At 35.6% G+C, this 14,210-nt stretch overlaps 1 protein-coding gene across 1 annotated transcript in view; it reads right to left on the minus strand.

Annotated features, from left to right (window-relative positions):
- Positions 1-14,210, minus strand: part of LOC129216534 (forkhead box protein C2-B-like) — a 31,810-nt gene that overhangs the window by 13,948 nt on the left and 3,652 nt on the right. Inside the window, exons 2-3 of the mRNA XM_054850749.1 lie at positions 13,560-13,602; positions 1,866-2,055 (exon numbers count right to left, since the gene is read on the minus strand). Coding sequence (XP_054706724.1) covers positions 1,866-2,055; positions 13,560-13,602 — 233 coding nt within the window. The remainder of the gene's footprint in view (positions 1-1,865; positions 2,056-13,559; positions 13,603-14,210) is intronic.

Consider the following 14,210-nt stretch of genomic DNA (forward strand, 5'->3'; position numbering starts at 1 on the left):
CATAAAATTTACGAACATGTGCGCCTGTAAAAAAAAAAAAAATAGCGCCATGCACCACGAGATTATATACCGAACTCATTTGCAAAAGGAGTGGTTCATAGCAGCATTACTATTACAGTTAATAACGCGCGACAACTCTAAGGCTAAAACGTTCCGAGTTATGGGATGTTTCCATAACAGTCTCAAGAGCTTGGGATCCAATGAAAACTTTGAAATAAAGGAATATTCGAGATCGGAAAGTTCATTTGTTATTGCAAACGTGAGGCTAAAATTCCCAGCAATATCTGTAGCACCCTGCTCCGCGATTCGACGTCATAACTCCTCCCCCAAACCTCTCTTTTTTGTGGATTTACCATGCTGCAGCGGTTGAAGGAGGAGTAATGATGTCAATCTGAAACGACATAATACGGGAAAGTCAGGTTAAGGCGCCGCGACCGCGTGTTTGGGTGTACAGTACCTTTTTAACGTAATCGAAAACTTTTAAAATCTGATTTTTAAGGAAAAACATTATAAAAGCGGACTAATCGGACCAAAATGTTAAAAAGCGATCTAAAGCGGACTTAACCCTAAAAAACGGACTTTGGCGGGAAAAGCGGACCATTTGGGAGCCCTGTAGAATATTTAAAAAAAAGGGGTAATGAGAAAGTTAGTTACACACAGGCACGAATATAATATTTATTCATTTATTTTAAAAACATTACGCTTAAAAGCTTCTTATTGAAGTTGCTTAAGGCTATAAGTTCTTAAGCAACTCCAATTTCGCTTTCTTTTTCCCTAGAATCAATATCTTCTTGACAGGGTTTGAAATAGAGTGCAGGATTGCTCGAAAGGCACAAGTCGGTAAATTCCACGCAATCCAAACTCGATAAGGAACCCCAGACGGGGAAAGCAGAGAAAAGAAAATTTATTTTCCCCCCGTGCTGCAGTATTGGCAAAGAGCGAACGATTATCCTCCCCCCTCCCGCCCCCACCAGGTTTCCCGTCTTTTCAAGGTCTTAGAGAGCAACCCTACTGGAAACGCCATAAATAAAGAGAGGTCATAGGTTACAACGTGTTTCTTTAAGCGCTCACTCGTTTTGAAATGCATCAAATCTTATTCGCCATTTTGTTTTTGCAAGTTTAAATGTTGTATTTTAAAATTTTTGAAATCCATAGCTCCTTTTTCATTTTGGGAAGGTGGATAAACTTTAAATAAAGGTCCGTCAATTCAAGTTATATCGACGAATTCCGATTCGCTGGCATCAACGAATTCTGATCCGCCAACATCAACTGATTCTGATCCACCAGTCGAAATGCGATCTGAAAGCTGCTGTATAGGCAATTTTTTACTTTAACTTTTTGATTGTCAGAAAAAAAGTCTTTGTGCAGTAGAAATATTATTCTAATCAATGTGGAGACTGAACCCCATTCCGATAATTAGATCCAGAAAATGGTCTATTTAAAAATAATTGAGTGTATGTATATGTTACTTAGTTGTAAAATATTTTATTAAAAATGAAGTAATAAAATAAAATTGCAAAATTACTGAATTATTTGAAAATGGGGTTGATATTGCACTAAAAAATTATAATTTAAAAATGAGTAAGTATAAAAATAAAATAAAAATGAATTAAAAAATTCTGAACAAATTTTCAGTACTTATAAAAATTCTCCCCCAAATTCAAAAAATCCCCCCCTGGAATCTGAAATAAAGGGGGACATTCCCCCTAAAAATTGAACCCTATTTCAAACCCTGCTTGAGATGGAAGAAGTAACATGTTTAGAAAAATCCAAATAAATTAACATTCATACTTCGAACTATAATGAGAAATTTAAGCAAATATTTTTTCTGCCATATCCTACTCTATGTAAATACAATGTAATACCTGGATTGGCCATGCTTTTTCTAATAGCCACAGGATCTTTGCTGCCCCATTTCTGCAATTCTTCTTCCATTTTTTCTATTTTAGCAGGATTCATTGCCCACAAATAGCCTTTTCTCTGTGCACTATTTCCTGTTGGCTTCTCTATTTTTTCAAAACACTTATTTAAGGACAAATTGTGTCGCACCGAATTCTAAAATTTGAAATTAAAAAAAAAAAATGTTAAGCTGGAATACAATCTAATAAGATGCCAATTCAATTTACAAGAATACTTTAGGCATGAAAAACATTTAAAATTGAGCATTGTTTCAAATAAAAATGTATAAAACTAAAGAGAAAATACAGAACACACACATTCAAATTATTTTTACTTTAACATGTATGCATACTGTTAACTGAAATTCACTATTGTGAAAGAGTGCCAATTGAAATTCATTTTTGTGTACCAGTTTTTGTACATTATCCTAATTTTCAAGGCTTTGAGAAATTAAAAATTAAGTTCAAGAACTTTCCAAGTTTTTCAGATTGCATATGAACCTAGAAAACAGTGCATAATGTTAGGTTCTTTGGATACAGATTATGATATCAGCACAGTGGATTTCAAAGAAATAGTAAAAAAAAAAAATGACACAAGCAAATATTTCTGGTACTATTTCAATCTTGAGATTTGATGTCAACTTAGATGCACATAAATTTAGCTGAATAAAAAACAAATATTGTAATTTTTCAATTCAAATATTGTATTAACAAATAGTGTTGTTGTTACAACAGCAGACTTGGAGACTAAAAGTAATCCTTCTAATATTAGCAGCCTGTTGGGACAGTTTTCTAGGAATTCTGCCTATTCGAAAAAATTGGACGAAGGGGAAATTTGGGTATTGTAGAACAGTAAAAAAAAAAGAATCAAGAATTTTTCTTTCGAGTCTGTGAAGAGTTATCATTTTCCTTTCCTGGCATAAGCCATTCTAATATTTAAATTGTTTCAACTTAAAATTAAGTAAGATAAATTTTGTGCTTAAAGTTATTCACTAACTGATTGTCAATGTAATTACTAAAACCAGTAAAGCATGTGATCACAATAAATTAAAAAAATAGAAGGCTCAATAATATAAAAGCAAAAGAGTCTGTCAACTCATTGGCTTTTGTTCCAATTGCTTAGTTTTACAACTTTATCAAAACCTTTGCATTTCGAATTGTTCTTCAGTCCTGCGAAATTCAAGCTGGACAGGTTTGACTGTATCCTCCAAGTCCACACTTTTATTTATTAGAAGCCTGAGACAAATGAGGGAGAGGTACAGTTACAGCTAGAAATTTTTATGTTAGACTTTGTTGACATACAGTGGCTCCCAAAAGTGTTCGTACACCTACGACTTTCAATGAAATAGGACCCTATCCATTGGTGGAATTATTATTTCGGTATAGGTATTTAATTATGAAATCTATGATCAATTTACAACAAAACTACATGAAATTTTTTAAAAAAATGTTTAAACTTAATTTTTTTAAAATCAAAAACCAAAAAGTGCCGGAAATTTTATTTCACAAAAGTCTTCGTACCTTTAAAAAATGTCTATATATTATTGAATAATCTAACTTTTTATTTAGTAATTATTTAGTAGAATATCATGCAGTATTCACCTTTTAAACGTCTGGGAATAGATTTAATTCTTTTTTTTTTTGCGTAATTTCTGAGTAAGTGTTCAACCACACTTCGAGTGTTACTGTTTCTAGCTCTATTTTCGTTTCAAAGTCCTATTTTCGTAATCTAGCCTCCAGATATCTTTAAATATGTTACATTAAGATTGAAGGGGTACTTTCTAAACTTTAGGACAATTTTTGAGGCACTAGACGCAAATGTTGAAAACCGTGTGCTTCTTATCGTTATCTTGATAAAAAATAAAGTTGTTTCCGATAACCAAATTTTTGGCTAAGAATTTAAAATTGGTTTTTAAAATATTTAAAGGAACATTATTTCATCAAAAAATTCCAAACTACCAAGTCCTGATGCTGATATGCACCCTCACACTATTACACCTCCACCGTCCTGATTAACTGATCCAACTAAGTTCTTAAGATCAAGTTCCTCATTTTTTCTTTTATTGACAATTATACAACAATTTAACCAAAAATGTTAAATTTAATTTCATCTGTAAGTAAGACGTTATTCCAAAACACTTTGGAGCTTATTTATCATTTATTTTGCGACAAGAAGCGTAAGCTCTCCGTTTTTTCGCACGAACAAGAAATTTCTGTGGGAAGAGTTCCCATTTAATCCAGTTAATCAGAGAACTTGGCGAACAATTTTAGGGAAAATTAAATGTTCTTTCATTAAAAATGTTTTTTCATTAAATTCTGCAGAAACTGTTGCAGCACTCAAATGTGTATTTTTCATAAATTTTTTAACTGTAAATCTCCGATCATGCTTTGTCAACTTTGCTGGTTGACCTTTTCTTGCCTTGTTTTCGGTCCGATTCTTTTCTTTAAAGCATTTTATCAAGCACTTTACTATAGAATGGAATAAATTAACTAATTTAGAGACATTTCAAACCAACTTACCTCCACTGTGAGGGAAAAAATTCAAATTTCGAATGGTGTTTGGTTTTTTTTTACGAATACCAGCCACGTTAAAGTAATAAGCACAATGTTAAGGAATAGATAAACAAAAAGTTAAAGCCAAATGACTTTTAAGGGTCAACACAATGCAAAAACAATAAAAAAAAATCGACGTATGATAATTTTAATCATGAATTTATTCGAAAATGTTTGAGTGTACAATGACTTTTGTGGCGTATTATTTCTCTGTCTCTTCGTTTTATGACCTATTTCAAAAAGAAGATCCGTCAATATTTTGAAAGAACTACAGGGTTTATTTAGAATGACATAGGAATGATGTGAAAAAATATTGGACTTCATATTCGAATTCCGTTAGTTTAGTTTTACTAAAAAATTTTAAAATGTACGAACACTTTTGGGAGCCACTGTACGAGAAACTTAAGCTCATTTCGCTCTGGGCAAACTTCCTGTTGAATAATGAACGCAATAGAAATTGCAAGAATCTCAATAGTCAAACTTTACTCTATACATTCAGAATAAAAGCAACAGTTACATACCTGACAACCTTCGGAAAAGAAAAAAAGGAGATTCTACTAGAGATATAATTAAGTTGTAAGATTAAGTTGTAACCAGTAACACTGTAAAATCAGTTTCTAGTTATCCCTTTTATCTGCTGATTGTCATTTCTAGTCTTCTTAGCTTAAGTAAAAAATCATTCAAGTTAAGAAGATTGATTTTTTACTTTTCTCTCGATTACATTGTCAAAACGAAACTCCCCTAATGTTGCGGATCAAGTTAATTGGCGAAGAATGAAGATGTATGACGGCGCAATAATGTAATTTCTCTTAATTTTTTAATTATCAACTTTCATTTAATCCAATGCTCGTATAAATAAGAAATTGGGTTTTTCTTTTTATTTCATTCACAAATGTTATCCGAAAACCATATATATCATACGAATGTTGGGGGGGGGGGGGGCAGGGGTTGTATAAATTGGGTTTCATACACGAAAATTAGCTTTAATTTTAGTATTTTAGGAGATTTGTACGATAAAATAAGATTGTTTCTATATATCGAAATTCATATATATCGAATTTTTTTCCTGCAATTTGCTACTTTGATACATGGAGGTCCGACTGTGTTTAGCAGTTACCCTTTCTGACGTACCTACCTATTGTTACAAATTCTGTAAATCGTAACAATTTTTGTGATTAATTTGTTGTAATCTGGCTAATTTTGGTGTTTGTTCCATTAATTTTCATCTAAAATTATTGTAATAACTTAATCTGTAAATTGTTTCTTGTAATGAATATACAACCCCTGCCCCCCCCCCCCCCACATTCGTATGATATATATGGTTTTCGGATAACATTTGTGAATGAAATAAAAAGAAAATATGAGAAATTGGTAGAAGGTAGTAGGATTTTCCGGATGGTTTCTTCCCTGGGTACATAACGCTGGACATCTTGTGAATGAGGGAGTCAGTCTGTTTTGCTTTCTAACTGTTTAGTTTCTTTTTTCACTGCTGTCTGTGAATGTTTTAGCGCTTGCACTGTGATTTTCGAATTTGTTCTGTTCACGTATTTGGTATTTAAATGGGTGGTGTACTGAGTAATGTACAGTCTTTAACAATATTCGATGAATTGCTGGATGTTTGCAATTGTTACATGTCCTATTGTTAACATGTGTAAATAAATTCATTGCTTTTTTAATCAAGATTGGAATCATCATTTTGAAGAAAGTTTGAAGTTGCACCGGACTCGTAAAAATATTATGCTTAAGAAAAAAATAGAGCACATTGCCCATATATGTAGATTTATTAAAAGTTGGTGGAGAAAACCTATTTTGGCACTCTCTAGTGCAGCGTTTTCCAAAGTGTGATCCACGGAACCCTTGGGTTCCGCCGAGGTATAAGTGCTGTGGTATAAGAAGGGTTCCGCCGCGAGTTAGCCCTTCCATGAATTTATTTTCCACTAGTTTAAAAAAAATGAAATAATCTGTATCAAGATGCAAATTATCATTGCAGATTAAAGTAGTAGTTGTCACAGTATTTTGCATTGCCATGTATAGTTGCATAATCAAGTAAATATCATCTGACTGGAGAAAAGTTCTCGATGCAGTTCCAGAAATAAATTGTTTTGTCAAATCTGGTTTTTCGCAGTCAAGACTATTTAACAAGATTCATGAAGACATGTGTAGGCAGCACAAATCACTACTTTTCTATACGAAATATGCTGGCTATACAAAACAAAAGTTTTTAAAAGGTTGTATGAACCATATGAAATAAGGGTTTTTCGGCTGCAGCAAAAGGCATCAATATTTTCTGCTGTTTTCAATGTTTTACGTGAGGAATGACAGCTGATAAATATTTTGTCGACATTTTTGGTGAAGTGGCTATTTTCACTCCAAGGGAAACAGTAACCACATTTGTTGTGAAATACAAAATAACAGCGCTAAAAAGAAAGCTGAATTTTTGTGATACTTGCCTTAAAAAAACAATGTAGAATGTTTTACTCTCTTAAAGTGAAACAATCTCTATGAAGAAAGTGCAGTGGAACTTTTGTGACATTAAAAACCATATCATCTGCTGGAAAACCAATTTTCTGATTCAGGTTCACTCAATAAAATTTGGTTTGATGTAGAAAATGAATGCTGTTATCGGATAACAAAGCTGTATCTCCAAACTTCTTCCGCTTCAGATTTATAGTTTGGCGGCCGGTAAATGCATACTTCTGGCAGGGTTGGCAAGTTTCTGCTGAGGTGGTTAAAACCACTGGTTAAAACCGGCATGGCAAAAACCACTCTACCACATTTCTGGCAGAAACTGGCAAAAATTCACAAAATGGCAAAAAATTAACTATTGACATACAATAGAAAATGCATGGAGAAAATAATTAGTTGTTAACCAAAACTCACAATTAAATTGCAATATTATCTCAATTCAAAATCAAATATTACACTGTTTAAATCCCGCAGTTGCTCCTTAGAAAAGGTGGTTTCTAAAATCTAACCAGTTGCTCAATTCAATATGCACAAATGAGAAACTTTAGAATATTCTTCGAACAGAAGAGCTAGCAGTCAATGCATCAAGGAACAAGCAATGCTTGTGAAACTTTCATATATTTTTTAACTGATCCACCACGTAGTAGTTGGGGGTAGGGGTAAAAATTTGCCTGGAAATATAAGTCGCAAGAAATGGGGCCAATTTGTTTTGCAAAGCTGTGATAATAGGTACAAAATCTAGCTTAAGCTTAGTATTGTCAAGTAAAATTCTGGCACTTTCTTCTTGAAGCACATGATAATTTCAATAACAAGCAATTTAGATGAATATTATAAGCGAGCAAATTATAATCAGTAATGCCTGTTTAATTCTCTACGTCACTCCTCTTTCCCAAGCCCCAATATGATTTTCGTCCTTTGTTAGATTAATCCAAATATTACGAGCATCTGCAATTGAAAAGTTCCCTTTCCAAACTAAATCAAGAGCACTAGCATAGAATTTTATTTTTTTAAATGATGAAATGAAGTTTAATTTTTTAGTTTATCTGAACAAATATCATTTACTACTTACTTGAGTTATTAAAGACACTTTTAAGTTTTTGCCAGTTTCTGCCGGTTTTTACCGGTTATAACCAGTTTCTGCCGAGACAACAGGTCTATTGTACTATCCCCGCTTAGACTACTAAAGGAGCCCAGTAACAGAAATAAATCTCAGCAGTTGCCTAACCGAAATTCTAGGCAGTTCCCAGGGATCTATGTAGTGGTATCCCAAGTGCTCAAATCTTTGTGCAGAGTAGAAGTCACATTCACACAGCACATGAATTGAGCTTTTATCAGCCATATGACATCCTCTACACGAAGGGTTGTCGATAACACCCATCAGATTAAGGTGCCTATTAAGAGAGCAGTGTCCAGTTAGTAACCCAACAGACTTCTTGATCTCATTCCTGCTCAAGTTAAGCAGTTCCTTGGACCTGAGCCAGGGAGGCTGCTGGTTCACAGTCTTGGCCTGTCTTTGAGACTCGGACTGAAGCCACAGGCCATAAGATTCATCCATAAGAAGGTTCTTTGCAGTGGTCCTTACTGCATTGTAGGGGGCTCAGGTCCCATAAACGGTACATTGGAGCCCTGTTTAGCTAACTGATCTGCCAATTCGTTACCTAAAATGTCACGGTGACCAGGAACCCAGTAAAGGGAGACCCTATTACTGCCAGCTAGTCTTACCAGTGCATTATGGCACTCCCAAACTGTTTTGGTAGTAAAACAGTTACGATTGAGAGCTTTCAACACAGCTTGGCTAACAGAGAATATTCTGATAACCTTCCCGCTTAGGCCTTGATCTAGGCAGTTGTTTACACAAGCCAATATGGCTAAAGTTTCTGCCTGGTGGACAGTAGCTAGCTTCCCTAAAGAGAAGCACATATTAGTGTTATTGCTGCTGCAATATGCACCAGAACCAGTTCCAGACGCAGTCTTGGAGCCATCTGTCAACCAGATTTCGTGTGCATTGCCAACGATATCCTGTACATCCTTTCATTGCTCTCTGGAAGGCATCATAAAGTAAAGCTGCTTACTAGTCTTTGCACACAGTTTATCTTACAGAGACAGGTAACGAGGGGACTTCCAGAGACCCATGAGCTTGAGGCAGTATGCACACAGAATCGCCTCCATTTTCACTTGCTTATGCAACGGAAGAAGGCTAAGAAGGAGCTCAAGGCTATGGGAAGGAGTAGTTCTCATGGCACTAGTGATAGTAATAATAGCCATCCTTTGTACTTTGGCGAGGCAACCCTCAGCCATAATGGTACAGGTTTTATCCCACCAGGCAATTGCCCCATACGTAACCGTAAGTACAATTACTCTAGTATAAACCCAGTGAGCGAATTTTGGAGAAAAGCCCCAATTAATACCAATTGCTCGTCTTCAAGACCAAAAGTTTCTCTTGGCCTTATCGGTTATTTGCTTAAGGTGAGAATTCCATGTCAAAGTTTTGTCAAAGATCACACCCAGGTACTTGACCTCACTAGAGTAGGCAAGAGGCGAACCAAAGAACCTAATTATCTCCAAGTCTTTGAGACGTTTACAAGTGAAGGGAACCAAATAAGTCTTATTCGGATTGACCGTAAGACCTGCCTCCAAACACCACTTTTCAACTTCCTTAAGGGCAGACCCCCATGAGATTTGTAACAGTTTCGTGGAACCTACCCCTAATAACAAGGGTTATGTCGTCCGCATAGCCAATGCAGAGCAGACCTCTGCGACGAATTCTTTCCAGAAGTTCATCAACCACCAGGCACCAAAGCAAAGGGGAGAGAACGCCCCCTTGTGGGCAGCCACGGCAGTTACCCACCATCATAGTTCTGCCCAGCATGCAAGCTTTTGCCATACGGGTTGTTAGCAGATTATTAACCCAGGTACATATCATAGGCTCAATTCCCTTGTGTGCGAGAGAATCGTTAATAGTCTCAGTAGGGACCTTATCAAAAGTTCCCTCAATGTCAAGGAAAGCAGCGAGAGCTACTTCTTGTCCATTGACTGCATTATCCAGAGCTGTAATATCATTTAGTAACTACTGGAGTTATTGAAGACGCTTTTAAGTTTTTGCCAGTTTCTGCCGGTTTTTACCGGTTATAACCAGTTTCTGCCACTGGCACAGCAAAAACTAGTTTCTGCTGGCAGAAAGCCAACCCTGACTTCTGGCCACTATATGTCTATCACAGAACTGTATAAAATCTTTATCATGAGCATTTTTGTGTTCCCATCAAAGCCTTTATGGTTATGGAGAACCTTGGATTGTGCATTGAAGTATGATGTGGACATAGCGAAACTTTCTTCTCTGTATTTTATACGAGCAATTGATGCTTACTTATTATCGCATTTAGCAAAATTCAGTTTTATTGATACTTCACGATTTATATCCGATGGTTGGCGAAATTTGCTGTCTTGGAGAAATTTCTAATTTATGTATCATCGCAACTAAATTGGATAGATTAAGTGTCCACAGTTCTAATGATCAGAGGCGCCGACTTGCAAAAATTATTGAGGGGGCTAGACATCACCGGGGGTTTAGGTGGTTATGCAATCCCACGGAGGTGCCCCCCCCCCTCAAATAAAGGTCAGATTTTTGTACCTTGAAAATGCCAATTTACATATTTGCTGGTGTTTAATTTAAACAAACAAATGTGACAAGGCGTTTTTACCGTAAAACAATCTAAAAAATGGTACACAAATTTTCTAGTTCAACTAGATTATGTCACTTGTCTTAGAAAGAGACAGTTTTTTGTTCTTTTCTACGGGGAGCCGTGCAGTGCTGTAGCGAGGCATTGAAAAAGGTAGGGCACTTGACTTGCATGGAAGGGCACTCCTAGAGATGCCGACTTAAAAAAAAATATTGTGAAGGGCCGGGGGGGGGGGGGGGGGGGGGTCTTGCCGCGGGAAATTTTCTAAATTTGAGATCAAAAATAGTGAGCTTCAAAGTTTTTTTAAAGCATTTTAAAGTCATTTAATCAACGTTAGAACCCCGAAAACTCGACAAGCCTGACACATATTTTTTGGCTTTGAAAAAAGGAAATAATAAATACAAACACGCACAGTATTTTTATAAAAAGGTAATTTAATTAACGCATGTTTTTTAAGACCAGTTATTTTTTCATAAGTGATATCGGCTGACATATTCAAGTGTAAACGCAGTTTCTCAATGTCTAGGTCATTTTCGAAAAACTCACTTGATTTTTCAAAATTTGTTTCACTTTTGTTTAATAAAAGCAAGCACTCTTGTTCAACTGCAATGACCTATGTGAGTCCAGTTGATGTAAACCGCCCAGTAATGCAAGATTGTACCATTTCACAAACCTCAATGTATTGCTTTGTAGTACTTAGGGATTTTGAAAGTGTGCAGTGAGCTGGCTTTGTTGTTTTCATACTTCTTTGGTATACGTCGATTCCGAGGAAGCGAAAGGATCATCATTTTGTGAAGGTTTTGCTTTTAAAAACAATTCCCAAAAGCATTCAAAACTATCACGCCTCCCATTTAATATACAAATCAAACCCTCATATATTTTTTCCAGATCAGCAACACTTAGAAGGGCGCGCCGCAGCGCTGCCCACTAGCAACAGACTTGACCCGTAAGTTCGCGCTCTGGGACAAATTCTTAGTGTGCTTGCAGCACCGTAACATCATCATTGTTCACACCACTCGTTTTCAGTTAACCTGCTTACTACCATAATAATTATTTGTTTTAACTCATTACTGAATGCATTTTACAAGGTAAACTATCTTCAAACAAGGAAAATAAAAGATAAATTTATGAGTTTAGAAAGCATAAAATGACTAATAATTTTCTTAATTTATTGGAGGGGCTGTGCCCCCTCAAAAATATTTTTGAGGGGGCTCGGGCCCCCTCAGGCCCCATGGAGTCGGCGCCACTGCTAATGATACACATTGCACAGGCACTGAATCATGAAAGAGTATCAGTAATGCTGGAAGACAAAAGCAATCAAAGTCCTTTTCCTGAGCAATAGCTTCCAAACCAAAGGCGAATCCACAAAAGTTTCAGTTGAGGTCCCTTTGTATTTCAGGTTTGTGTGAATTCTTATATAATTTTCCGAGATAGAAGTAGTAATGCTTGACGAGAAAATCATTCTGTTGTGTCATCCCTTTGAAATAATTGGTGGCAAGAATTTGTCCACCCCCCAATCTCCCATTGAGGGTACCTCCCCCCCCCCCACCCTTGGGAGATTATCTTATTGAGGTGCATACTATGTGTACCAATTTTCATGCGTATCCTTGTGTTATTGTTTGACAGACAGCAGTCACGTCAAAAGTGGAAATAATTCGATAACGTCAACCTCTGAAGAGATTAGTGCCAAAACTGATTAACACCAGCTCACATGGAGATTCACATGTATACCAAGTTCCTTAGAATTCCATGTATTAAATTTTGAGTTAAATCGCAATCAAGAAATCTGTAAAATTCATACTAAACAAGAACAGATGGACTGATAGTTTCCAAAAATGGTTAAGGGGGTTTCAGAGCACTTTAAAACATGTTGATCTGTCAAAATACGAAAATTCTCACGTAATAAATAGTTTCTTTTATGCGGGAGAAAGTAATTGAATGATGATACTTTTTCATATTTAACATTTGACTCCCACATCGTTAACAATTTGTTTTTTAGTCATAAACGAAAATGGGGCTCCTTTAAGTAAAAGTCTAAGGGTTTCGTGGTCTAAAAAGTTTGGGGACCACTGCTCTAGCGTAATTATCATGGAATTCCTATCCCAAGGAAGAAAATTGGTTCCAGTCCGTATTCTCATGTGCTTTATGGAGTTCTACTCTCTCCTGGCATTGGTGGATGACTAGAAATGGGTATTAAAAAAAAAAGTGAAACTTTTTGATAATTGATTGAAAAAACTAAAAACAGGAGAAAATAGCAAAAAACGGAAAATCAGGAGATGGACGTAAAAAACGGGAGTCTCCCATAAAAACAGTAGAGTTGGCAAGCATGCAATTAGCAAAAACTGTACGATCATCAAAAAAATAAAAAGACAAAAACACATTGTATTATATATACAAAAAGAAATCAAAACAGCAATATTAATATTTTTCAAAACCTCATTAACTTGTAATTCCTGAGCTTTGTATTTAAAATGTAATGATTTTTTAAAAAACTGCAAACATGATCTAATTCCCAAAGATCTCAAGGACTATTTAGAAAATTCAAAGAGTTCCAAATACCTTGAAAAGCCCCCCCCCCCCCCCAAGTAACTTTCTAGGATCCATGGACTCTGTACACCCTGCAGTAACATGTGCTTATTTTTAAAATTCGCCATTTTTTTACAATTTATACGTACTTATACATTTGCATGTAATAATTGCCATCAATGATGCTCTAATGAGATATTTTATAAGCTAATACAGTAAAACCCCTCTAATGAGGACACTGACGGGACAAATATTTTTGCCAAAATAAAGGGGTGTCCGCAGGACAGGGGTGTTACAAAGTTTTTTGCCTTGGAACCAGAGAATTAAAAAATGTCCGCATAAGATGGGTGTTTGTCTTTTAGAGGTGTCTGTTAGGAGGAGTTTTAATGTATGTCATTAAAAATTAACACACAGCATAATTTTAATTAAAAAGACTTACCTTCCATCCATTAGGAGCAGTCTTGAAATAAGGAAAATTTTCCCTGTAAGATAAAATAAAAAGCTTTTTCAGAATTCAACATAGCAACAATTTGTGCAACCATTAACTGAACATTTTTATTAAAATGTAATTTGAAATTCTCAAAATAGGGAGTAAACTCAAGTAAAATGTCTGAAGATTATTTCTCACCTAAATAACGCAAACTATCAAAAATAGTATTAAATGGTGCCTTTAAGACTTTTAACTTCGAAATTTTTCCGATATCAACGCCAAAATGCCTATTTTTCACCTAATGACTCCAAAGATAAAAATTAAATTGGGTTTTAAAATCTTCAATTTTGAAAGAGTTTTGGAAGAAGCAATTGACTCCCTAATATTGCCAAAAATAGTTTAAAAGTGGCTTCAATGTTGAACAATTTTCAGGAAAGCACCCCAAATCCCTCTCCTACAATATTACCAAATATTGGCATAAATTACGATTTTTTACATAGATTTCAAATGTTTTGCTCTTGATACTAGCCACTCTCCCAGTAACTGGCAAGGCCGTGGTGACCTGATCGGTAAGGCCACTAAGGTAACTTGTGTCCGGAAGGCCCTGGGTTTGATCCTCGCTGGTCGAAGATCCACCATTTTCATTAATGGTGACTGGGG

Source organism: Uloborus diversus, chromosome 2, assembly GCF_026930045.1.
Source record: "Uloborus diversus isolate 005 chromosome 2, Udiv.v.3.1, whole genome shotgun sequence".
In the NCBI taxonomy this organism is placed as follows: domain Eukaryota; kingdom Metazoa; phylum Arthropoda; class Arachnida; order Araneae; family Uloboridae; genus Uloborus; species Uloborus diversus.